At 34.8% G+C, this 25,762-nt stretch overlaps 13 protein-coding genes across 13 annotated transcripts in view; 10 read left to right on the top strand and 3 right to left on the bottom strand. All coding sequences in view use genetic code 12, as the record gives it.

Moving 5' to 3' along the window:
* MNN4 (Mnn4p) overlaps nucleotides 1-2,112 on the top strand; it is a gene marked incomplete at both ends in the record, with an annotated part of 3,561 nt that extends 1,449 nt beyond the window's left edge. Inside the window, one exon of the mRNA XM_049406066.1 lies at nucleotides 1-2,112. This exon is cut by the window's left edge and continues 1,449 nt beyond it. Within this exon, the coding sequence (XP_049264376.1) occupies nucleotides 1-2,112 (2,112 nt within the window).
* A 447-nt stretch (nucleotides 2,113-2,559) lies between these two features.
* PDC11 (indolepyruvate decarboxylase 1) lies at nucleotides 2,560-4,257 on the bottom strand (the record flags this gene model as incomplete). The annotated part of the gene is made up of 1 exon (XM_049406065.1): nucleotides 2,560-4,257. One exon carries the CDS (start codon nucleotides 4,255-4,257, stop codon nucleotides 2,560-2,562), a length of 1,698 nt encoding a protein of 565 aa, XP_049264375.1.
* Nucleotides 4,258-5,587: 1,330 nt separating this feature from the next.
* Nucleotides 5,588-6,546, top strand: CBF1 (Cbf1p; the record flags this gene model as incomplete). Its single annotated transcript, XM_049406063.1, has 2 exons — nucleotides 5,588-5,673; nucleotides 5,715-6,546. 2 exons carry the CDS (start codon nucleotides 5,588-5,590, stop codon nucleotides 6,544-6,546), a joined length of 918 nt encoding a protein of 305 aa, XP_049264374.1.
* A 363-nt stretch (nucleotides 6,547-6,909) lies between these two features.
* On the top strand, nucleotides 6,910-7,776 carry J8A68_002324 (uncharacterized protein; the record flags this gene model as incomplete). The annotated part of the gene is made up of 1 exon (XM_049406062.1): nucleotides 6,910-7,776. The coding sequence occupies one exon, from the start codon at nucleotides 6,910-6,912 to the stop codon at nucleotides 7,774-7,776; it is 867 nt and encodes a 288-aa protein (XP_049264373.1).
* Nucleotides 7,777-8,355: 579 nt separating this feature from the next.
* Nucleotides 8,356-12,723, top strand: TOP2 (DNA topoisomerase 2; the record flags this gene model as incomplete). Its single annotated transcript, XM_049406061.1, has 1 exon — nucleotides 8,356-12,723. The coding sequence occupies one exon, from the start codon at nucleotides 8,356-8,358 to the stop codon at nucleotides 12,721-12,723; it is 4,368 nt and encodes a 1,455-aa protein (XP_049264372.1).
* Nucleotides 12,724-14,103: 1,380 nt separating this feature from the next.
* J8A68_002322 (uncharacterized protein) lies at nucleotides 14,104-14,919 on the top strand (the record flags this gene model as incomplete). Its single annotated transcript, XM_049406060.1, has 1 exon — nucleotides 14,104-14,919. One exon carries the CDS (start codon nucleotides 14,104-14,106, stop codon nucleotides 14,917-14,919), a length of 816 nt encoding a protein of 271 aa, XP_049264371.1.
* Nucleotides 14,920-15,118: 199 nt separating this feature from the next.
* On the bottom strand, nucleotides 15,119-15,535 carry J8A68_002321 (uncharacterized protein; the record flags this gene model as incomplete). The annotated part of the gene is made up of 1 exon (XM_049406059.1): nucleotides 15,119-15,535. One exon carries the CDS (start codon nucleotides 15,533-15,535, stop codon nucleotides 15,119-15,121), a length of 417 nt encoding a protein of 138 aa, XP_049264370.1.
* A 1,086-nt stretch (nucleotides 15,536-16,621) lies between these two features.
* On the top strand, nucleotides 16,622-17,368 carry J8A68_002320 (ribonuclease H family protein; the record flags this gene model as incomplete). The annotated part of the gene is made up of 1 exon (XM_049406058.1): nucleotides 16,622-17,368. The coding sequence occupies one exon, from the start codon at nucleotides 16,622-16,624 to the stop codon at nucleotides 17,366-17,368; it is 747 nt and encodes a 248-aa protein (XP_049264369.1).
* A 615-nt stretch (nucleotides 17,369-17,983) lies between these two features.
* J8A68_002319 (ribonuclease H family protein) lies at nucleotides 17,984-18,703 on the top strand (the record flags this gene model as incomplete). The annotated part of the gene is made up of 1 exon (XM_049406057.1): nucleotides 17,984-18,703. The coding sequence occupies one exon, from the start codon at nucleotides 17,984-17,986 to the stop codon at nucleotides 18,701-18,703; it is 720 nt and encodes a 239-aa protein (XP_049264368.1).
* A 639-nt stretch (nucleotides 18,704-19,342) lies between these two features.
* J8A68_002318 (ribonuclease H family protein) lies at nucleotides 19,343-19,804 on the top strand (the record flags this gene model as incomplete). The annotated part of the gene is made up of 1 exon (XM_049406056.1): nucleotides 19,343-19,804. One exon carries the CDS (start codon nucleotides 19,343-19,345, stop codon nucleotides 19,802-19,804), a length of 462 nt encoding a protein of 153 aa, XP_049264367.1.
* A 31-nt stretch (nucleotides 19,805-19,835) lies between these two features.
* J8A68_002317 (ribonuclease H family protein) lies at nucleotides 19,836-21,405 on the top strand (the record flags this gene model as incomplete). The annotated part of the gene is made up of 2 exons (XM_049406055.1): nucleotides 19,836-20,016; nucleotides 20,720-21,405. 2 exons carry the CDS (start codon nucleotides 19,836-19,838, stop codon nucleotides 21,403-21,405), a joined length of 867 nt encoding a protein of 288 aa, XP_049264366.1.
* Nucleotides 21,406-22,272: 867 nt separating this feature from the next.
* Nucleotides 22,273-22,956, top strand: J8A68_002316 (ribonuclease H family protein; the record flags this gene model as incomplete). Its single annotated transcript, XM_049406054.1, has 1 exon — nucleotides 22,273-22,956. One exon carries the CDS (start codon nucleotides 22,273-22,275, stop codon nucleotides 22,954-22,956), a length of 684 nt encoding a protein of 227 aa, XP_049264365.1.
* A 508-nt stretch (nucleotides 22,957-23,464) lies between these two features.
* GAT1 (Gat1p) lies at nucleotides 23,465-25,339 on the bottom strand (the record flags this gene model as incomplete). Its single annotated transcript, XM_049406052.1, has 1 exon — nucleotides 23,465-25,339. The coding sequence occupies one exon, from the start codon at nucleotides 25,337-25,339 to the stop codon at nucleotides 23,465-23,467; it is 1,875 nt and encodes a 624-aa protein (XP_049264364.1).
* Between the last annotated feature and the right edge of the window lie 423 nt (nucleotides 25,340-25,762).

Below are 25,762 nucleotides of genomic sequence, written 5' to 3'. Positions count from 1 at the left end.
CAACAACAAGCTGAAAACGAGCCGGAAGAAATCGATCTTCAAGGATGGAAACTACTAGTTGAAAACAAGCCTGAAAAAGACAACCCTCAACAAGGTCAACAACAAGTTGAGAACAAGCCGGAAGAAGGTAAACCTCAAGAAGGGCAACAACAGGCTGAAAGCAAACACGAAGAAGTCAAGCCACTACAACAACAAGGAGAAGCTAAACCTGCCGAGAACCAGAACGGCCAACCGCCAGCCAACAACAACAACAACAACCAAGTTCAAAATCAAAAGAGAGATGTCATCGAAGGTGAATCCCAATCAAGTATTGAAAAAAGAGAAGATAATCCCATTATAAAAAACACCCCACCAGCCAAAGAATGGTGTAGATCTGATATCTTATTACCCCATAAACATGATGATGGTCATAAAGTCCACCCTGGGTTCAATGTATTCAAACATCCAGGAAAGACAACTGAATTAAAATCTAAGCTTATCGGGAAATCATTCTTATATTCATATGCACCTCCGCCTTCATCAATATTATTCTTGACCAAAGAAGGGTTTTACACTGCTGGAATCAAAGGAAATCAGAAATTATTAGATAATAAAATCCCTGAAAGTTATATTTCCAAACGGAAATCATTCAAATTAGATACATTAAAAGAATTCCACCGATTAACAAAAGCCCATTCTCCAAACACCCGTAAAGTCATCAATGCTTATGAAATCCATATTCCGGAAGATAGTTTTAAATTCAACGGTGAGAAAATGATCCTCGCTTATCAAAGACGTCTTGAACGTGGAGACGTCCTCACCACCAAAGAACTTGCATATTTCGAATCACTCCAATATTCATCATATAAAGTCAGCAACGGCGGCCCTGACAAATATTTAGACGAAGCAAGAATGATTGATAATTTAGTAGGAGATCATTACGATTGGAGATTCTTTAGTGGAATAATGTATAAATCATATGAACAAACCTTGACCTTACATAGATTAATTCGGGTTTGGTTATCATTTACAAGGAAAACCGGTATAACTACTTGGATTGCCCATGGGTCTTTGTTGTCTTGGTATTGGAATGGATTGGCATTTCCTTGGGATAATGATATTGATGTTCAAGTACCGGTTATGGATTTACATAAACTTTCATTGAATTATAATCAGACGTTAGTGGTTGAAGATCCTGAAGATGGATTTGGGAGATATTTTTTGGATTGTGGGACATTTATTACTTTGAGAGAAAGAGGGAATGGGAAGAATAATATTGATGCGAGGTTTATTGATGTTGATACTGGGTTATATATTGATATCACGGCTTTGGCATTAAGTAACTCCCGTCCACCACAAGAATATGAAAGAAGATTACCTCCAAGTTTTAAGAAGGATGAAAAGAATTATATACCTGAAAATGAATTATTACAGGTTTATAATTGTAGAAACAATCATTTTTCAAGCTATGAAGAAATATCCCCCTTGATTAAATCAGTAGTAGAGGGAGAAGTCGGATATATTCCACAAAGATATACTTCATTATTATCTCGTGAATATTCAAGAGGGATGTCTTCGAATAAACATCAAGGACATATCTTTATCCCCAAATTACGTCTATGGGTCAGAGAGGAAGATTTATTCTATTTCCTCAAAGATAGAACCAGATGGAATAAATACCATACCTATAACCAACACGCAATGCTGGATCCCGAACATACTCCATTCCTCGATTATTCCTACCAAATGACTGAAGAAGAGGTCAAAAGACTCGAAAAACAAGGACAGGGGTATGATATTCGAAAAAGACCCCAAACTTCCTTAAACAATAAAGAAGTTAGTCGAGTTACAAGAATGAACGAAAAGGATTTATTAGAATTATTAAATAAGGATGAATTATTAATGCAATATGTCACGGCAAGATCTTTCACTTCATTACATGAATCGGAAATTATGCAATTGTCATTTGGGAAATCAACGGCGAAATTAATGTCAAAAGTACCTGATTTTAGACCGATTAAATATGAACCATATTTATATAAATTGAAGAATGAATGGGATACTTATGAGAAGAAGGTGAGTAGATATATTGAATTACAGAGGTCATATCTGAATGGAGAGCTTAAGATTTAGTTATTGTGGTTGTTGTTTGAGTAGTTGTTTTGCATGTGTATATTTGTATATTAGTATTTAATGCATAGTTAATTAATAAATTAGTAATAGAGGCTACTATTATAAACTGAAGAGAATGATGCCTGTACATAGTTCATACAAAGTAAATACCTTGAATTTCCTTCCTCACGCATTATGCTTCTACATTTGGCAACAGATAATCGCATGGTTGCAAACCAGGTTGCAAAATTTTTAAGTATTCGACAAGACAAATTCGGAAGAGACATTTCCATTTGTATGAAACTTAGCTACATGTGGCTCAGTATTCATTGAAGGTTACATTTTTGCTTCTCCTGATTCCAACTACGAAGTTATCTACAAAATGATTATCAAAAAAACAAGAAACCTATATCATTATTAACTATTATAAAAAAAACTCTAAATCTATATCAACTATACAATCATACTCTAATTTTCAGCATTAGTAGCTTCAGAAATCTTGGCTTGAGCAACCAAATTAGCAGGAGCATCCATTCTTGGTAACATAACTTCAATCATTCTTAATTTATTTGGAGTAGAAAATTTCTTATCAGTAAACAACTTGTTCAATTCACCGACAGTAGAAATTCTTAAAGTTTCATATTCTTTCGCATTAAACAAAGGTAATAAATCTAAATTGTTCCAAGGTTGGATATCATTATAAGTAGCATTCATACCATGAATCAATCTTTCAATAGTATAACCATCATTGTTCAATACAAACAAATAAGTATTGTTACATTCCCATTTACATAAGGTGGAAATTTCTTGAACAGTTAATTGTAATGAACCATCACCAATAAACAAAATAACTCTCTTATTTGGATCGATTTCTTGAGCAGCCATGGCAGCACCAACAGTAGCACCAGTAGTGAAACCAATTGAACCCCACAAAACTTGAGAAATACCAATGGTGTTATTTGGGAATCTGGATTGAACAATACCAAAAGCAGAAGTACCAGTTTCGGTAACGATAATATCACCTTCTCTAAACCATGAAGAAACCTTAGTCCATAAGTATTCTTGAGTTAATGGAGTATGAGCAGGAGCTGGAGTATTGATTAATTTAACCTTTGGCACTGGACCAGGAACAAAAGATGGACTGATATGGGATTGAACGGATTTTAATAAGACTTGTAAAGCTTCTTTCATTTGAACACCTGGGAAAGTTGCTTGTCTAATCTTGGTATAATCGGAATGGAATTCAACAATGTTTTTGGTCTTGTATGAATAAGAGAATGAACCAGTGTTGAAATCAGATAAAAGAGCACCAATGGAAAGGACTAAATCGGATTCTTCAACTGCTTGTTTAACTTCAGGATGAGATAAGGTACCAACATAAACACCACCGAATCTTGGATGAGATTCATTGACACCGGATTTACCCATTGGGGTAGTAAAGACTGGGAAGTTAGTTAAGTCAACTAATTGTTCAACTTCCTTCTTACAATCATGTCTTGAAGCACAAGCATCAACTAAGATGATTGGGTTAGTAGCTTCAGAAATCAATTTTTGGACATTTTCAATAACTTCATCTTGAGCTTCTGGATCATTTGGTCTTAAACTTAAATCCAATGGGGTATCCAAAAGGGAAGCTGGAACTTTCAAATCAACCAAGTTAGCAGGTAATCCAATATAAACTGGACGTTGATAAACATAAGCATCTCTAATACATCTGTCAATTTCACCAGGAGCACTATGAATATCACTAATAAAAGCAGTAGTTTGAGAAATGTTGTTTGACATTCTGTGGAAAACAGTGAAATCACCGTTACCTAAAGTATGATGTAATAATAATTGTTTAGCTTGAGAAGCAATTGATGGAACACCAACAACATGTAATAAACCAACATGTTCAGCATAAGCACCACCAACCCCATTCAAAGCGGATAATTCACCAACACCAAAAGTGGTGACTAAACAAGCTAATCTCTTGATACGAGAATAACCATCAGCAGCATAAGCGGCATTTAATTCATTGGCATTACCGGCCCATCTCATGTCTGGGACTTCATAAATCTTGTCTAAAAGGGATAAGTTGAAATCACCTGGTAAACCAAAGATGGTGTTGACTTCTAATTGATGTAATCTTTCGAAAAGATATCTACCTAAAGTAACTTCAGACATTGTTGTTTGTTAATTGTTTTATGTTTGTTCTAAATGAATTGAACTTGGTGAAATAAAAAGAATTGCAAAAGATTCTGAAGAAATCAGATTAAAGGAATTTGAAAGCGTATTTATATTTCACTTGGTGGGTAAGAACTTGAAAAATTACTTAATTATAAATTTGTAATGAATGATGAGTGGAGTGATGTCTATTATTAATTAACCCTGATAAACTAAATCTGAAATATTTCTTAGAATAAGAAGAAAGGCTAACAGGAAAGGATTGTTCCGAATGTGTAAGGGGATCAGTATTTTGGTTGCATTTTTTCTAAAAAAAGACTGTCTAAGAGCATAAGTTTGCCTAAGCGCATATTCTTTGTTATATTGGGTGATGGAATTCCATCTAAGCGCATAAGAATTTTAGAAATTTTTCAAGTTTTTTTCTTTTGCCAAATCAAATTTAAGGTTACAGTTTTCAGAGTTATGCAACAGGTAACTCTGATTAGACTTGAATGAAACGGTGTCTTAACGGTTTCACTCGCCTGAACATCATGACATTGTCCATCCGTGAATTGTGTAGGACGTTTTATAATTTATTAATAATCAAGGGATGATGACGAGGCGGATTATTATCGAAGCTTTCATAATATATGCGCTTAGGCTGTCAGGACTCTCCTCCTCCTCGACCCTTGAATTATTAATCACTTGATCATTCATTTTTAATTGAAAGTTATATTATTATTTTAATGAAAGGTTTTGACACCTAATACTATGCTTATGCGGGACTCGCTTAAAATATAATCTCCTTAAATTTCTCGAGGGAAAGGGGTTGGTCCGTGTCAAGAAAAAATATTCATTTTTTAATTTTATCCTTATTGTTTCAACAGAAAAAAAATCAGGTGCATTCTCGTGGTTGATTACCCGGATGTGCATATGAACGTGGTCATGTGAAACTCATGTGAGAAAAACCTCGTGATGTTTTTTTTTTTTGCCTCACCAATTTCGTCATTTTCTCTCCCTTTCATTTTTTCTCTCATTGAAAAAACATATCAAAAGAAAACGTGATTAAAAGTCAGTGACATTTAACACCTGACTTGCTAAGTATTAGACAAAGATATTTTTATTGATAATTTCTACATTTATCATCCACATAAATAAATAATTAACAAATTCGTTGGTTAAGTTAATAAATAAACAAATTGTAAGTATAATTACCACCAAAAAAACGAAGGGCTATTTCAATTGTTGTTGTTGTTGTTTTTGATGTGTTTTGAAATAAGTGTTTATGTTTTGTATTAATTATTATTGCTGCAACGCGAGGGGCACCACCCAACCATGTGACAAAAACCCAATGATTGCACCCAATACTTGTACAACCAAAAAACCAACAACACACCCACAATGGCTAATAACCAATGATAACAACCATGGATTGAAGTATGCCAGCCAGCACGACCGAGTACTAACAAAATTTTTAGTAGTAAAATAAATAAATACAAAATGGCTAAAAGAGAACATGAAGAACGTATTCGTTCAGATAAGAAAATGAAATTATCAGCAAAGAAAGAAGAGATGGCAATTGATTCTGAATTATTAGGTCAACAATCTTCATATGCTCAAAATTCTACTGGTGGGCCTGGTGCTGGAAATAAAGAAAACCATGTTGAAATCGATCAAGCTGCCGCAGCTGCTCAAGCCGTAGCTGCAGCTGTTGCATCCAATGAAGGTGAACAAGCTGAACAAGATCGTGAACGTACTGAAGAAGAACAACAGCAGCAACAACAAGACCAACAACAACAACATCGTGAGGAAACTCCTGCTGAACAAGCTGAACGTCAGGCCCAACAACAACAACAGGTTCAACAACAACAACAATATGGTTATCAAGCACAACAACCTGACTCGTTTAGACAAACTAGTATACCACAAGTGCCACAAGGACTTAAGCCACAACATGGTTCTGATGAATGGCATAGACAAAGAAAAGAGAATCATAAAGAGGTTGAAAGAAGAAGACGCGAAGCAATTAATTTAGGAATTAAAGAATTGGCTTCATTGATTCCAACTACTGATACTAACAAAGCACAAATCTTACAAAGAGCTGTTGAATATATTAAAAGATTAAAAGAGAATGAAAATAATAATATTGAAAAATGGACTCTTGAAAAATTATTGACTGAACAAGCTGTTTCTGAATTAAGTGCTTCTAATGAGAAATTGAAACAAGAATTAGAAAGAGCTTATCGAGAAATTGAACATTTGAAGAATACCAGTTCTTCAAATAGTAAAGAAAAGAAGGGAAGAGATTAAGCCCATTAGAATGATTTGGCCCTGCGTCTTTACTGTTGTTTTTTTTGTTTTCATTTACACTTCTAGATTGTTATTAGTATTTGTTATTGTTGGCTTTTCTTTTTTGATATTATTATTATTATATGTATTTTCCTTTTTTGTATTACTTTCTTATTAATTGTATATTTTTTTATTTAATGTAACTTTAAGTATTTAACAATTTTTAAGGAGGAAATGAAATCATGTTGGTTAATTTGTCTTACGCAGTACAAAGCAACAAACAAACTCATTACTAAAGTAGAAAATTTATTTTAAATTTTTATTTATTTTCTCATACTTTACTATCTACAAATTAACCAAGTAAGGTAAGATAGACACGTCAAAATGGGAATACCATTTCCAGATATAGATCCATATGAAGTGCTAGGGGTGTCAAAAGAATCAACACCAATAGAAATCAAAAGAACATACAAAAAATTATGTCTTAAATTCCATCCGGATAAACTTCAACAACAACAACAAATCAACCATAACGATGATAATAACAATAATACCGACACCTTTGCCAAGATACAGTTCTCTTTTAGTATATTAAATGATCCAATTAGAAGACAGCGATATGATCATACTGGATCATTGGCAGAATATGAAGACATGGAAGATTCATTTGATTGGAAAGATTATTTTGAATCAATAAATGAAAAAATCACGATGGAAATGATTGAAGAAGATAAATTAAAATATCAAAATTCTCAAGAAGAACAACAAGATATTATATCGAATTTCATTTATTATGATGGAGATTTCTTGAAATTATTTGAGGTTATTCCACATTTAGAATTTAATGAATTTGAAGAACAAAGAGTATATAAAATTATTGATCTTGAAATGATGTCTAATATGGAGTCATTACCTGATTTTGATAAATCGATTATTAAATCCTGGGAAAAATATAAGAAATCTAGAAAGACTAAAGTAAAACTGATGTTAAAAAGATTGGCTAAGGAAGCTAAAGAAGCTGAACAATTAGAAAAGTTAATCAAAAGTAATGCAAAAAAGAATGAAAACGGTGGTGATTTGAAATCGTTAATAAGAAATCGTCAAGCTAATAGATTGGATGATTTGATATCTACTTTAGAAAGTAAATATGGTGGTGATAAAAGAGGTAAAAAGAGATCGTCATCAACTAAAGATATAAGTGATGATGAATTTGAAAGAATACAGAATGATTTATTCAAAAGAAGAAAATAGAATAAGAGAGAGATAGTCTTTAGATTGGGTAAGGTCAATCCCCATTAGCATTATGAAGTAAATAGGTTTTTTTGTATAATAGTGGTCCTTTTTTTGACAGTTTAAATCTAATGGTAAGGGTCTTCTACTATTGTGTTTCATGTAGAAGTAGAGTCCAATCCCGTGGGATTAAGCTACCGGGAATCTGTGCTCTACACCGATGGATTCGTGAGAGTAACGCTGTAAACTAGTTAGGGTGACTCCTAACTACATGATCTACAAAAGAGAGAGTCAGTTGTTGGACAGACTAGCATATTCAATTCTTGTGCTTAACTATTCTTGCTCATTTCAGTGACCGATCCAACGTAAGACGAGTGGTTTAACTGTATGTAACTTAAGAGCCTCTTGTCGCAGCCATTTCTTGGTTGTCTTAAAAACCAACCAAAGTTTGATAAAATTAAAGACGCGTTTCTTTTTTCTGATGTAAACATTGAGCTTTGTTTTTTTTTTTACAACCAAATCAATTTTTTACAACCAAATTCTCTTTTACTCCCTCTCTCCCTTCTTTTCCTTCTTTTCTTTAATAGCATCAAAGATAAGATGTCAGATATTGAATCAGATGGTTCTGAGTACTACTCAGATGGATCAGATGATTTCGTTCCAACTCCACCCATAAAGAAAAATGGCTCAGCTAAACCCCCCTTGTCAGATTCTACAAACAATACATCCACGGCCACCTCATCTAGATCAAATACCCCTGCCTCAACTCAATTCAATTCCAAAACAAGTGCTTCTGAAACATATCAGAAACTTTCTCAATTAGAACATATCTTGAAAAGACCAGATACTTATATTGGATCAGTTGAAAAAACCAAGATTGAAATGTGGTGTTTTGATGCTGAATCAGAATCAATGAAATATAAAGAAGTTACAATTGTTCCGGGGTTATATAAGATATTTGATGAAATTTTGGTGAATGCTGCTGATAATAAGATTAGAGATCCTACTATGAAGAATATTCGAGTTAAAATAGATCCAGAAAATAATCTTATTGAAGTTATGAATGATGGGAAGGGGATTCCGATTGAAATGCATACGAAGGAAAAGATGTATATTCCAGAATTGATTTTTGGTAATTTATTGACATCTTCAAATTATGATGATAATGAAAAAAAGGTAACTGGTGGTAGAAATGGGTATGGTGCTAAATTATGTAATATTTTCTCAACTATGTTTGAAGTTGAAACTGCAGATTTAAATACTAAGAAATTGTATAAACAAACTTGGACTGATAATATGTCAAAAGTTAGTAAACCTAAGATTACTACTTTAAAGACTAAAAAAGAATATACCAAGATTACTTTTAAACCAGATTTATCTAAATTCGATATGGATAGTTTAGATGAAGATATTTTATCCGTCTTAAGAAGAAGAGTTTATGATTTATGTGGTACGGTCAAAAATTGTAATATTTACCTTAATGATAAGAAATTGGCAATTTCAAATTTTAAAAGTTATGTTGAAATGTATGTTAATGCTATTAAAGAAAGAACTCCAGAGCCTTCAATTGGAGAAGGTGGTGAAATGAAGAATTATACTACAATCGTTCATGAAGTCTTTAATGATAGATGGGAAATTGCGTTTGCTGTTAGTGATGGTACATTTAACCAAGTGAGTTTTGTCAACTCCATTGCAACTACTTCTGGTGGTACTCATGCCAAATACGTTTCTGATCAAATCATCAACAAATTAGTAGATACTTTATCTAAAAAGGAAAAAGGTAAGAAGAAACTTATGATTAGACCTCAAGAAGTCAGAGACCATATGTTCCTTTTCTTAAACTGTTTGATTGAAAATCCAGCATTCACATCACAGACTAAAGAACAATTAACCACGAAAGTTTCACAATTTGGTGGTAAAGATAAATTCGTCGCTAGTGAAAACTTGATCAATCGTATATTGAAAACCAGTATTGTAGATAAAATCAAAGCTATCTCAAGAGCAAATGAAGATAAAGCCCTTCAAAAAGCTGATGGTAGTCGTAAGAATCGTATCAAAGGTCAAGTCAATTTAGTAGATGCCAATAGAGCCGGTACAAAAGATGGATTCAAATGTACACTTATTCTTACAGAAGGTCTTTCTGCCATGAACTTGGCAGTGGCTGGTCTTTCAGTTGTGGGTAGAGATTTATATGGATGTTTCCCACTTCGAGGAAAATTATTAAATGTTCGTGAAGCTTCTGCTGATCAAATTGCCAAAAATGCCGAAATTAATGCATTGAAGCAAATTATGGGTTTACAACATAAGAAAGTTTATAATCAAGAAAATGTCAAAAGTTTAAGATACGGACATGTTATGATTATGACCGATCAAGATCAAGATGGTTCACATATTAAAGGTTTGATTATCAATTTCTTTGAAACTTCATTCCCTGGATTACTAGATATTCCAGGATTCTTACTTGAATTCATTACTCCAATTGTTAAAGTTACTATCAAAGGTAGAGGAAATGCTCGAAATACCGTGATTCCATTCTATAATATGCCAGAATTTGAAAAATGGAGAGATAATGAAGGTACTCAATGTCGTTGGACACAAAAGTATTATAAGGGTTTGGGTACTTCCACCCCCATTGAAGCTCGTGAATATTTTTCGGCTTTGGATAAACATTTAAAACGTTTCCATGCCCTACAAGGTGATGATAGAGATTTGATTGATTTAGCATTCTCGAAAAAGAAAGCCGACGATAGAAAGGAATGGCTTCAGGGGTTTTTACCGGGAACCCATCTTGATCCAAACTTGGATGATATTCCAATTAGTGATTTTATTAATAAGGAATTAATCTTATTCTCAATGTCTGATAATGTTAGATCTATCCCATCCGTTCTTGATGGATTAAAACCGGGTCAAAGAAAGGTTTTGTTTGGTTGTTATAAGAAGAAATTAAGAAATGAAATCAAAGTTGCCCAATTGGCAGGTTATGTTTCCGAAAATACCGGATATCATCATGGTGAACAATCCTTAATTCAAACAATTATTGGTCTTGCACAAAATTTCGTTGGTTCTAATAATATCAATATCTTAAAACCAAATGGTTCCTTCGGTTCTCGTGCTGCTGGTGGTAAAGATTTCTCAGCTGCGAGATATATTTTCACCGAAATTAATGAAATTACAAGAAAGATCTTCAATCCTTTAGATGACCCCTTATATACCTATGTCCAAGATGATGAACAAACAGTTGAACCACTGTGGTATTTACCTGTCTTACCCATGATTTTAGTCAATGGTGCCGAAGGGATTGGAACCGGTTGGTCTACCAATATTCCATCCTACAATCCTCGTGATATTGTGGATAATATCCGTAGATTAATGAATGGTGAAGCATTACAAGAAATGCATCCATGGTATAGAGGTTGGACTGGTGATATTGAACCTAATGGACCTCAAAAATATAAAGTTTCTGGGAGAATTGAACAACTTGATAATAATACTGTTGAAATAACGGAAATTCCAGTTAAGACATGGACTAATAATGTTAAAGAATTCTTATTGGCTGGGTTTGGGAATGAAAAGACACAAGCTTGGATTAAGGATATGGAAGAACATCATACTACTTCAATTCGATTTATTGTTAAATTAAATGATGCTGAGATGGCTAAATCATTAAAAATTGGTTTGTTGGAAAGATTCAAGTTGATATCTTCTATTAGTTTGGGTAATATGGTTGCCTTTGATCCATTGGGACGTATCAAGAGATATAATGATGCTTTGGAAATCCTTCGTGATTATTATTATGTTAGATTAGAGTTTTATCAAAAGAGAAAAGATTTCATGTCGGAAGAATTACAAAATCAATTATTGATGTTAAGTGAACAAGCAAGATTCATTAAGATGATTATTGACAAAAAGTTATCTATTGCAAATAAGAAAAAGAAGGAATTGGTTGGACTTCTCGAACAACATAATTTCACTAAATTCAATAAACAAGGTAAGCCAATCAAGGAATCATTATTCTTACATGATGAAGATGAAGAAGAAGAAGAAATTGCAGAAGCGGCAGAAGGTGACGTTTCGGCATTGAATCTTAAACAAGTCGAAACTGATAGGAATTCAACTGAACATATTCCAGATACTATCTTTTCAGCATATGAATATTTGTTGGGTATGACGATTTGGTCATTGACTAATGAACGTTACTTGAAATTATTGAAACAGCGTGATCAAAAGGAATCCGAATTGAATGAATTGTTACTGAAGAGTGCTAAAGATTTATGGAGTATCGACTTGGATGAGTTCTTAGCTGAATTTGATAAATTCTTAATCCGTGATGAACATGAACGTGAATCATTATCTTCTGGAGGTGACAAAAAGAAGAAGAGAACTAGAAAGGCGCCAGCTGCAAAGGAACCAGCAAAGAAGAAAGTTAAAGTAGAAGAACCGGTTGTTGTTGCTGCAGTACGTAAATCCAAATCTCCAGAATTGGCATCTTCGGAAGAACCTGTGACAAAGCCAAAGAAGGAAGATGATATCTTGACTTTCTTCTCACCAAAGTCGAACACTAAGACAGTTGGAGGTGGTTCCAAATCAACCAAGAAGAAACCAGCAAGTACTTTCTTTGACAGTGATGATGATGATGATATCATATTTGGTTCAAGCCCAATTTCAACCCCAAAGAAATCAACGTCTTCTTCAAAGAGTTCAAAGAAGCCAAGTCCTGTACAGAACAAGGACACACCACCACCAGTGACAAAAAAGGCTCCTGCTAAGAAGCCAGGAAAGAAGCAGGCCATGTTGGACGAGTTGGAAGACTTGAAGATTGACATGGTTGAAGAGGTAGTTGAACCAAGAGGTGCTGGTAGTAAAAGAGCGCTGAAGAAGATAACTTACACTCTTGTTGATAGTGAAGAAGAGGATGAAAATTCTGATATTGAGATCATATCCGACGATGATGAATATGAAGAGGATTAAGGCAAGGTAGTTTTGTTTGCTAGATATATTTGCTTTACTTTGGTTGTTTTGTTCTCCCCATTCACTCCTTGGGGTGTTGCCAAATATAACATGGGGGCACGTTATTAATGCATCTGCATTGTAATTGTAGAAGAGTTATTGTTTGTATAGTTTTAATAGAAAGAAATAGTATATTGTTTTCGAGGGATTATTATTTCCGCCTCTAAAAAAAAGAATGCAAAGTGTGGGAAATTAAGTTTGGCGTTGGAAAATAGTTAAAAAATATTTTCAGAAAATATTGGTACATGTTTCTAGAACGATAGTTTTGGGGAAACGATATAACAACAAAGATTGAAAATATGTTGAAAGGACTATCCTTTGGAAGTTGTAGTCCAAGGTTAGTGAAAATCTAGGGAAAGTTCTAATTAGTTAATTCCGGAGCAATCTAAGATTCCACATTTAGACGGGGAAAGGAGTATCTTTGTGTCATTTTTATTATTTGTTCATTTACGAGTTGAATGTTAAAAAAATATCAAAATGAGCCACAAATTTCATATGAATCTCAAAACGGAGAGCATGGCGGAGAATCCGTATCCCTGTTTCTTAAACTTATAGATTTATTGAGTAGAAGAAATTCGGCCCTGGGGAGTGCGAAAGGGAACCTAGGACTGTGATACAGGATGAAGCTTGAGGTGCATTTTAAGAATGGCAGTTGCTGACGACAGGGTTTGTGTACAAATAGGGAATTTGCTTGGTAAACAAATCCCTGGTAAAGAGGTAGAGATAGATTATCTTTAGAATGAATGTAAGAACAACAGTCTTGGTATAAATCCCCTGTGATTCCCTTTTCTACAATTAATTTTACATTTGTCTTATTCTTTTTAGCCTCTGATTCTTCCAATTGAAGAGTTTCCCAAATCTTTGCAACCATTTCTACATTAGATAAGCTCCCAATCACTAGAGTCTGACTTTGACAATCCAGCATTGCCATTCTCCGATTCCTTAAAGCGGACAGCATTCTTATTAATGACAAGATCACAGTTCCGTAAGTTCAGTCATCTCCTTCAACGTCCTTTAAATTGCAATTTCATAAGCTTTCCCTAAATTTTCCAATCCCTAATTGTCCCTAATTGTTGTTCATTGTTGAAATTATTCTAGAGTCCTTCAAGATTAATTATTGAGATATTATTTTTTATGGTCATTCATTATTGAATTATTTTTTAACTCAAAAATAAAGTCTCTCACATACAAATTTATAATTAACAGACAAACAAAATAATCCCACTCACATTTCCACGACCCTCTTTTTCATTCACTAAAGAAATTTCTGCCTCCAAATTTCCCACAAAAAATTCACACAAAATAATCACACACACAGAAAAATAAACTTTCTTAAAAAAAATGTTTTCATCTTCAAACCAAACAAAAGACAACAACAATATCGATATCACTGCCACTACAAATACTGGTTCCAACACTACTGACAAGACTAATAAGACAGATTATTCCGGCTTCCACACAACAAATTCTTCACTTTCAACTAATTCGGTGTTTACAGACTTTAGATTCGGATCAACAACAACAACAACAACAACCTCGCCAACAAATACAATAACAAATACAATGCTACCACCTCCAGCTTCTACAGGCACTGCAGGATATTCATACCTGCCAAGCACCAATGCTTCAGGCGGTGCTTCGGGTCAAAATCAAAATCAAAATCAGTCAGCTAGTCCTGCTGTAGGGAATGCTTCCACTCAATCAACACCTATATCGGGTACAGGAGCTTCTGCTAATCCACCTCCAACTAATCCACAATTGACTGCTAAGTTCAGTCCACATGATGTTCAAGTTTTACGACAATTATTGGTTGCTGGAGAAAAACATAAATGGAAACAAATAACTAAAGAAATCAATCAAACTTCGAATAACAATTCCCATGTCTCAGCAGCTGCCGCTGCAGGAGGCCAATATGGTTATCAACAAGGTCAAGGAGCTACTCCAAGAAGCGCTAGTATTGCTGGTCAACAACCTGCTCCCAAAAATATTTCTCCTACATTCGTTATGAAACAATATCAAAGTTTATTAGGTTTACCTAATAATGCTCTTTATTTTGGAAGTTTGGGTTCTTCATTGCCATATGTTGTTGCACCAAATGGATGGGATGATATTGGTGAACAACATTATCAACATCATTTTGGTGATGATATTGAATAAGCAAGGGCCAGTTTACCCACCATTTTTCCGTATTATTATAATTCTTTATTTTGATGTTTTAAGTTTGATTTTCTACAGTTCATGAATATTTGTATAACTACTAAATAAACCTATTAATTTAATAGACTATGTGATTTTTAAAAATAATGTAGATAGACTTGTATATTGTAGTTTTCTATTGTCTGGGATATTGACATCTCTATTCTTCTCGTTTGCAGTCGACGCAGCCGTCATTCAACTTATAATCCAGCTTCTTCTCGATATGCTTACCAACCTCTAGACCTAAACGATCTTTGATCAACAACTTAACAAACTTAGAATCTGGGAATCCATCATAATGATAACTTTCTTCATTCGAATCGCCATATTTCTCAGCTAATTCTTTAGACTTAAATTTTCGTTTATATATAATCTCTTGATCATCATGTGACTTCAATAATATAATTTGGAATACACCTGGTTGGTCATTTATTGGTTGTATTGAGATGTCATTAATCTTATCTGGGAATGTTTGTAATATTTCTTGAAGATACCATATTGCTCTATTTTGCCATTTGCATTTATTACAATATTGGATAATTATTTTGGGGTATTGTTCAATTGAAGGAGAAATCATAACTTAAAAAGTATTAAAGTTCCCAAGACAACGTCTAATTGTTAATGAATCAAATGCTAATGAATGGGAATCCTTTCCGTCTCTCCTTTTGCAACACCACCAAAATTGGCAAAGAGAATTTTTGAAAATTATTTGACTCAGATCTGGGTCGTGTGAAATACTCAAATCTACAAAACGGTTGCAAATCGATCTGGTCTGCAATAGAAAGTGATTATATTGAATCAAAACCATTGATTACTATTTCAAGATTGTTTAATATTTAATGGTTCCCGTAGCAATGGGATCTATGTACTTTGGACTGATATTTTCTTTGTTTAAAATAATCAAGACAAGATCTAGATCATTAACCTTTTAAGGTTGTTGATTAAACTTTTGATTTTGTATCCCTTTCGAATCATGCCTTCCTTCTCCATTATCTCTCTTGCCAACCATGTCATACTGTAAGGTGTGATTTCGTACTTTCCTATTGGGGGAAGTTATTGGAAACTTAAAACTGCAGAATGTCTTATGAGAGTAATCCGAATGCGGTTCCCAAAATATCTTGTTACATGCTTGGCTCTTTCTTGGCATTTGGCACACAAATTGGTTTCACATCAGTTGTGTTTCAGGATTGGTGTCACGTTTGAAGGATGGTTGAGTTGAGAGCACAGACGGTGTCCCACCTGACAAAGAAAAGTACCTGTAAGTTTCCCCGTTCTTTGAAATTAGGATCTGGAAGGAAGTACAACGAGAGCCTCCGTAATAGCTTTATATAGAGCTCTCATCCAATACACATACATTCAACTAACAGTGCACTAACTAGAACTGTCGCCCTTCCCCCCACTTCAATTAGTTTACTTTTTCGACTGAACACTTTCCACTCTTATACATACATATTAGATAGCATAAATAGCACATAATTTCTTGATTTCCAAATAGAACTTACTCCACTTGTTCGTTACGTGGGTACATGTGAATTTGGTCAAACTAAAAAAATAGTTCAGACTAGTTGAAAGGAGTCTTGAGTTAAAAGCTTATTGATCTTGGTGAGTTATAAAACCAACACTTCTCGTTATTTTCGTTTCTATTATTGAACAAAATCCATTAATGAAATATTACGCTATTTTGGTGGGCGGCAACCCTGGAGTTTTTAGCAAACAGTCCAATTGGACTAAGGAAATTCTCGGTTACAAAAATACTAAATTTAGAAAGTTTAATTCAGAGATAGATGCCCTCCAATATGTGGCAAAGGGAGGGAAAATAGAAAATGTGTTTGTAGATGGATCCTGTCGAGGGCATAATAATACACACCGCATACCCTCTGCAGGTTTTGGTATCTACTATGGACCTGATGATAATCGTAATAGGGCCGAGCCTTTAGAACTGGGTACTAAGCCAACCACTCCTCAGCGTGCAGAGTTCATGGCGATAATCCATGCATTAAGAAATGCTCATCGAGCTTTATTGGATGGCACTGCTAGAAGTCCAGTTCGAATTCTTTCCGATTCTCCAGATTGTGTTCACACCTATTATAAATGGGGTGATAAGTGGAAAACAAACGGCTGGAAGAAATCCAAGGGTGGTACCATACGTAATGTTGATTTAATTCAAGAAATGCTCAACTTGAAAGAGCAGATAAACATTCATTACGCTTCCAAAGGGTGGTCCAATATCGATGTAGCTCACGTTAAAAGTCATTCAGGTAACTTAGCAAATAATGAAGCTCACAGAGTGGCCAACTTGGGTGCAAATCAAGCAGAAGCTAGGATTCGTCTGAAATGCCATGTTTCCAGTCTTGTAGTTACCATAGGTAACAGAACTGATAAGTCGGGTGAGCCATTTATACCTTCTTGACGTAGACTTTTTGTAGATAAATATATAATTGAGTATCCTGAAATTGAAAATTTCGATCCTTAAAAAGAAGCTAGTACCACTGGAGAGTACTCTAAGAATATTATAGCCATATATGGTAGCTCTGGTTTGGATAGTGCAAAAAACTCAAACTTTTAAACTGGTTGCAAATTTATCTGGATGTAATTAAAGGTAGATAGTGCTTTGCACCAGAGACAACTGTTTGATGTTTCTAGACTTTCTATTTCATCCATATTGATAGATTTTCTATTTGAGTGCTTAGCTTGGTGTCGTTCGTGTTTAAATAAATTAAGGTAGGTTATAGATCCTTAACGTTTTGAAGAAGTTGGCTTGTTATGGAGATGAATTTGAATCATCACTAGAAACTCTGGATTGCAGGTTTTGTGAAAGGAACAAAGATCACATGAGTTCTTCAAAAACGAGTAGATCCCACTCCACTTGTTGATTAAATATAGACATATGAATCCTGCCTTGCATGTAAAAAAAGTTAATACTTAGTAAAGTCTTATTGAGTTAAAAGTTTGCAGCCTTGGTGAGATAAAAAAGTGCCAGCTTCATTCTCTTTCTTCTGATTTCCCTAAATTGACCAATACAAACATGCCATATTACGCCATTGTGGAAGGCCGCAACCCCGGAGTTTATGATAGTGACTCTGATTGGAAAGGGGAAATTATCGGATACAAACACGCTGTATTTAAGAGATTTGATTCACAAATAGATGCCCTCAAATATGTGACCAAGGGAGGAAAAATAGAAAATGTGTTTGTCGATGGATCCTGCCGAAGGGATAATAGTCGCCTGCCAGCTGCTGGGTTTGGTGTCTACTATGGACCAGGTGATGCTAGCAATACGGCGATGATGTTGCATTCGTATATTAGAGCAACCAATGTACGTGCAGAGTTATGCGCGGTACTTCATGCGTTAAAAAATGTTCATCAATCCCTATTAAATGAGACTGCTACACGTCCAGTTCGAATTCTTTCGGATTCTAAAACTTCTGTTCAAAGCTGTAATAAATGGGGGAATAAATGGAAGAAAAATGGGTGGAAGAAATCTAGGGGTGGTACTATACGGGATGTTGATTTAATTAAACAAGTGGTCACCTTGAAAGATCTTATTAACAGTCATTACGCTTCCAAGGGCTGGCATAACATCATTGTGGCTCACGTTAATGCTCATTCTGGTAACTTAGCAAATAATGAAGCAGACAGATTGGCCAGTTTGGGTGCAGCTCAAGCTGAAATTAGGATTCTTAGAAAGTATAATATCGGCTATCCGGTGATGAGCACCAGACTGAAAGACTTAAAGCTTCTTTAAGTAGACTGACTGTAATGAATATATAACTCAATATGCTGAAAATGATATTTTCCACCTTTAAATAAGCCTAGGTAGTCCTCTAAAGAATCATATGTAGCTAAATTGCCGCTTGCCGATGTTCTTCATTGCAACAAAGGTACTCTAATGGCCCTTTCTGACATTCATCTTTTGAACTACTGGGCTCTTTTCACCTAGCAAATGATGTCTATTTAAGAGAATAATTCCGAATGCTAAATCAAATTCTAGTCAAAGTGAACTCTTGCTGGGTCACTGTAGATCTTTTGCAATATGAATTGGCAAGCGGATTAAAAAATTGCTTGACCCGCAGGTAGGTCGAGTGAAAGTGCCAAACTAAGGTTGAACTGGAATCTTTCAGGAATGCAATTGAAGATTTTGCAACAAAGCCTTTCCTCTCTATTTCTAGACTATCTGATATAATGTGCCTTTGATTTCTAAATATAACCGACCTGATTAGTTGATTAAGGAACTACATACGAACCCCGCTTATTGACCAAAAAAGCTAATACTTTAACAAAGGTCTTGTTGAGTTCAAAGTTTATTGATCTTGACGGCGATATAAAAATCAGCAAATCCCTTTCTAATGTTTGATTTTCCATATTATCCAAGACAACTCCAATAATGAACTATTACGCTGTCTTAGAAGGCAAAAATGCTGGAGTTTATGATAGTTTCGATTGGAAAGATGTTGACGGATATAGCAATACTGAATATAGAATGTTCGATTCTGAAATAGATGCCCTCGAATATGTTACCAAGGAAGGGGAAATAGAAAATGTGTTTGTAAATGGAGCCGGTTGGGAATATAATAGGGGCACCGATCCAAGTGTTGGCTATGGTGTGTACTATGGACCAGATGATAATCGTAATACGGCTGTTTCGTTGAATGATGCTAAACAATTGGATAAGCCATCCAAGCAACGTTCAGAGTTAGCTGCAGTAGTTCGTGCATTAAGAAATGTTAATGAAGCTTTATTGGATGGAATTGCTAGACGCCCGATTCGAATTCTTTCAGATTCCGAATATTCAGTGAGATGCTTTAATGAATGGAGCAATAAATGGTTACAAGAACTGCCACCGTGAAAGAATAGTCAATGCAGATTTAATTCAAGAAATGGTCAGGTTGAAAGATCTGATAAACCTTCAATACGCTTCCAAAGGATGGAGTGATATCAATGTGAGTCAAGTAAAAGGTCGTTCGGAAGGTAACTTAGCAAATCAGGAAGCTGACGAATTGGCCAACCTGGGTTCAGGTCGAGGTGAATGGCTTCCGGATGAAACTTATTACTCAGATGGTTCTGAACTTTGTTGCCGTTAGAAATGCAATATGTTACTCTAAACCAATTATAATTTCCTATTGAAGACTGCTTCTATGGTATATGACTTGTAATTCCTATATCGATAAAACTTCCGATCTGAGCTCTTGTTGATCTCTATGGTATGGGTTTGTAACCAGAAATCAAGAAGCTAAGAGTATGTTTGAGTCAGAATTGGGTCGTGCCAAATAGTTAGTGGTTGCAAATTTATTTGGGTGTAATTAAAGTCAGTGATTACTACTAATAGACCTCTAGCATTCTGTCATAGCCATAGCTGTACATGGCTTTCCCAACCATGTACTTGACACTGTTACTTTCTTCATTTAGAAAAAATAAAGATTAGCTGTATCCTTAATATTTTGGGAAATACATTGGGGATCCCGATTTGTAAATCAATAAATCATCCGTCTCATCTTTATTATGATTTTTGCCAATCCTTATTTTCATACATTTTGGAAAGACTCAGAGAACACATGGGCTCTTGATTTCCAAATAGAACGCCAACCTTAGTTGATTATGTATGGAAATGAGAACTCCACCTATTTCCAAAAATATTCTCGAAAGTTAAAAGTTAATTGATCTTGGTCTAATCCTTTCTCCTTTATTCTCATTTTCTCTTCATTATTCAAAACAAATCCAATAATGAAATATTATGCGGTTTTGGAGGGCCATAACCCAGGAGTGTACACCAGCTTGTGTTGGAAAAGGTCATTTAAGGGATACAACAATGTTGTATTCACTGATGAAAAATTTAGAGAGTTTGACAACGAAAAGGACGCCCTTGAAAATGTGACGAAGGGAGGAAAAATAGAAAATGTGTTTGTGGGTGGTGCCTGTCATGTAAATATTATGGACGATTGGCCAGATGCTGGTTATGGACTCTACTATGGGCCAGATGATGATCGCAATACAGCGAAGTATTTGGAATCTGATATTAAACCAACTAAACAACGTGTAGAGTTATCGGCAGTAGTTCACGCATTAAGAAATGCTAATCAAGCTTTATCGAACGGGACTGCTAGACGCCCGGTTAGAATTCTTTCTGAGTCGGAATATCCAGTTAGATGTTTTAACGATTGGAGTGATAAATGGAGGGGAAATGGTTATAAGAACGTGTGGCATGAGCCTATTGAAAATGTTGATTTAATTAAAGAAATGGTCAACTTGAAAGATCAGATAGACAAGCAGTATACTTCCAAAGGTTGGAGTAATATCGATGTGATTCACATTGAGGGAGATTGTGGGAACATAGCAAATGAAGAAGCTGACAGATTGGCCAATTTGGGTGCATCTCAAAACGCCCCGTGGGATTCCGATGAACTGTCTAATGACTATTGGGAAGATGTTTGGGATGATGAATTCTATTAGACGTCACTTAATACTCGTTGTTGTTAATTGCTTGTAGGTGAATAAAGGATTTGATATACTGATACTGATAAGTTGAATCTGTAAATAGGTGTCAGTAGTCCTGGTGAATACACCAATGTGTTCTCAGTGTCATCTGGCGCTACCAGACGTGGCATTTGATTGTATTTTTCGGCAGAATTAATTTAACTTTCATCGCTTTAAATTTCTCCCCTCTTTATATCTAATATCTAGCGATGAATGTCTATGTGAGATATTAAGCATGTGTGCTGGTAAACAAAATGCTCATTGGTGTGAACTCTCCTTGGTCTCTTGTAACAAGGGGAAGAGGGTGGATTGTTAAAACAGATCTGGGCCATGCGAAACTTTCAAATTTGGTTGCAAATTTATCTGGTTTCAAACAAATACAAGTGTTTTGCAACAAACGTTTGATAGCAAATCGGGAATTTCTTATATATTTCAATCACTTTTGTGGTTGTGTACTCGAAACCTTTTAACACCTTCCTAGTCTTTATTTAAAGGAATGAGGATTAGCTCTAAATCTTCGATCTTTTGACGGTTAACATCTGAGTTGGTAAACCATAGAATCATACTTTGGTTGTCCATTTTGAGTTTTTGCCTATCGTCATTTTCACGCGTACTGAAAAGCATAAATCCTAAAAGTGTAATTGATTTCCAAATACAACTTACTCCGCCAGTTGATTAAGCTTGGACTTGTGAACCCCGCCTTACTGATAAAAAAGTTAATTCTTCTTGTAATCAAGTCGACTTGGGTTAAAACGCAATTGATCATGACATTAAAAAACTACTTATAACTAGTCCTTTATCCTCATTCTGATTTCTCGATATTTATCCAATATAAACACAATCATGGCATATTACGTGATTTTGGAAGGCCACAACCCTGGTGTTTATAGCTATCTGTACAATTGGGAAAAGGAAATTGAAGGATACAAAAATCCTGTATTTAGAACGTTTGATAGAGAAACAGACGCCCTTGAATATATGACCAAAGGAGGAGAAGTTCAGAATGTATTTGTTGATGGAGCGATGTATAGAAATTTCTACAGTGAAAATGCTGGTTTTGGTGTCTATTATGGTCCAGGAGATACTCGTAATACGTCGCTGCCAGCGAGTTACAACATTCAATACGCAGAGTTAGCCGGGCTAGTCCATACCTTAAAAAATGTTAATCAAGAATTAATGGATGGGACTGCCAAACGTCCGGTTAGAATTCTTACGGATTCCGAATATTCCGTTCCATGCTTTAACCAATGGTGCAATAAATGGAGAAGAAACGGATGGAAGACTGCACGGGGTAATACTATAGGTAATGTCAATTTGCTTCAAGAAATGGTCAATTTAAAGGATCTGATAAACAGTCATTATGCTTCCAAAGGATGGTCCAATATCAAAGTGGTTAAGGTTAAAGGAGTTAATGGTAACTTAGCATATAAGGAAGCGGATTCATTGGCTCGCTTGGGTGCATCTCGGGATGCACCTTTCGATGATTATGAAGCGGAGTTTGAGTCCTTTTGTGACGATTCATCGTAACTTCTGGGAATAAGCGGTAAATATTAGCCTGAATCCTCTTGTTGTAGACTCTTTGTAGATGAATCTAAATTATATAATTATAAGTTAATGTGCTGAATTTGAAAATTTCATCTTTAGCAGTCAGTCGTCCTGCAGAAAATAGGATATAAATTCCTTTGTAACCCTGATCGATCATTAGTCAAATTTGCTTGAACTTGTCGCAACGCATTTCTTCCGTTGACTAGCGGAATCCCTAAGTATCTTGCATTACTCTCCTATTGTTTGCATTCCATATCTAAGTAATTCCATTTCACTTTTTTTTGCAACCAATAAAGATACATTTACAAAACAATAAATCAAAAACGCTTGACAAATCTATTAATATACACAAATTACATTCTATATCACTTAAAAAAACTAACTTATAAAAAAACAGCAAAACAACAAAACTACCCAAAACTTAACAAACCCAAAATATAAAACAAAAACCAACAAAAACCAAAGTAAAAGACACACATCTACAAATTTCCTACATATTCATACTTAACCAATCCAAATGATATCCAGTCTCCGGAGAATTAACACCATGATTATATTCTTCTCTAATCAGTAAGACATTATTACTTCCATTATCCGAATATCTTGACAACGTTGGAGAATTAATAAAATATTCACTATTATTATTACTTGATGATGATGGTGGATCAAATGATGATTGTGATTTCAAAATATGTTCATTTATATTCTCTTCATGAGTTTCATAACTTAATCTTATACTTGATTTATTTCTCTTTATTTTTGATGCTTTTGGTTTTGATATACTAGATTTGGCAATTTCTTCCTTATTAGATCCAATTGAAGAAGACAATGTTGTTGTGGAAGTAGGAGTGGCCCCGATACCTGTACCATTAGCATTCCCATTCGCACTTCTTTGTCTCTTCTTAATAACATCAGTCTTAAGACTCAACGGTCTAACCACCCCATGTAATTTCAAAAACAACCCACAGGCATTACACAATGGATGTCCATTCGGATCACGTCTCCAAAGTGGAGTAGTACGAGTATGACAATTCGTACATGAAACATGAAGTGATCCAGAATCAGCCCGTTTGATTTTTGGTCTAGTTGATTTCTTCTTCTTTGAATTCATATCATATGATTGTGAAAGATGTAAATCAGATTGTGATGGTAACATAGGTGTGAGTACTAATCCCGGCGATGAAGAAATAAACGATGAATCAACCCTATTCATCAGCTGGGATGCAAAAAGCGACGACGATGTTGTTGTTGGTTGGTTAACAAATTGTTGATTCAATAATCTATAGTCAGGTAAACTTAACATGGAAGATTCATCCCTTAATAAAGTATTAGGTGTGGCTGCAGGTGTGGCTCTGATTGGCTTAGAATACGAATCAAATTGAAAGTGGGATTGAACTGTGGCGGTGGTGGAGGTGGATGATGCAACTGTGCTAGGACCATCTATAAAGTCGTCAAATACTGCCTTCGTATCATATGAAGAAACATTAGAATTGAAAGAACTTGGTTCATGGTCTCTTCTACTATTATCATGGGGCGCCTCCAATGCAAATGGATTTAAAGAAAATTCAAATGATTTGGAAGGGATATATGAAGCTGGAGCTGAGAAAGGAACATGTTCTTGTTGATGTTGTTCGCGGCGGAACGTTTGTGGGATAGGCTTTGGTTGTTGTGGAGTAGGCTTGTGTGGTTGGTGTTGTTGTTGTTGACTATTATTGTTATACCTATTTTGGTGGTGTTGTGGTATCATATTTTCAAGCGATTGCGAAGGATGAGTAAACTTATTGAATTGATTTAATTGTTTTGATAATTGAGATAAACCACCACTCCCAGTAGCAGTAGCAGTAGCGGGTTGTCTTTGGATTTGTGGTTGTGAAGATGGTAGTATTGGAGAAATAGTGCTAGGACGTTTCTTTGAGTGAGCTTGACGATGATGGTCTTCGCCAATCTTGGCTAAGTGAGCAACATAATCAAAGTCATCATTAGTTGGATCTGATGTACTTGAATGTCTAGTTGGAAGACTTTTACTTGTGATGATAGTACTATCACTATCATCATTAATACTATTATCACTGGTGGATAAATACATCATTCTCCAAGATAAGTTTTCCATACGTTTTTGATTTGGTAATGCTTGTTTTGCGTTATTATACATTTTCCAAATAGATTCTATTGTTTCTGATTCATCCTCTAATAATTGAGATAATTTAATTCTACTATTGGAATTAGAAGATGAAGTTAATGATTCTGGTGACAGTAAACTAAATTTAACTTTATGAAGGGTTGAAGTTGTAGTTGAATCTGGTGAAAATAGATATGATGGTGAAAATGAATTATTATCCATAGGAGCAAAGTTACTTAGGGCCATTTGATTTTTGAAAGTATAAACAATTTAACTTTAAATTATATAAACTGATAAGGGAAGGAAGGGGGAAAAAAAAACAAATTCAAAATCAATTCAATTTTAAAAAGGAAATCTAATCAAAAGAGGGAAAAGACAGGGATAAAAAGAGTCGAGAGTCGTGGGGTGGGAGATTATAGCCAGTTTATATTTATTTATTTAATTGGTAAGGAAAAAACTTTCCGAAAATTATAAAATTCTTATTAATACATTTAAAATAATAATATGTTATATACAGGAAACAATTTAAATATCTTTGCTGCAAATTGTGATAAAATTTAATTATTCACTTTTACTTTTGACACACAAAAGAAAGCCTAAAATGGAATATGATGAAACTGTATTCAAAAATCCATTAAGTTTGTAATTGGTCATTTAAATGTAACATTA

This window comes from Hemisphaericaspora subhashii (genome assembly GCF_019202705.1).
Source record: "Hemisphaericaspora subhashii strain CBS 10753 chromosome Unknown scaffold79, whole genome shotgun sequence".
Classification (NCBI taxonomy): domain Eukaryota; kingdom Fungi; phylum Ascomycota; class Pichiomycetes; order Serinales; family Debaryomycetaceae; genus Hemisphaericaspora; species Hemisphaericaspora subhashii.
Note: the sequence above shows the minus strand (reverse complement) of the source record. Positions and strands in the feature narration are given on the sequence as shown.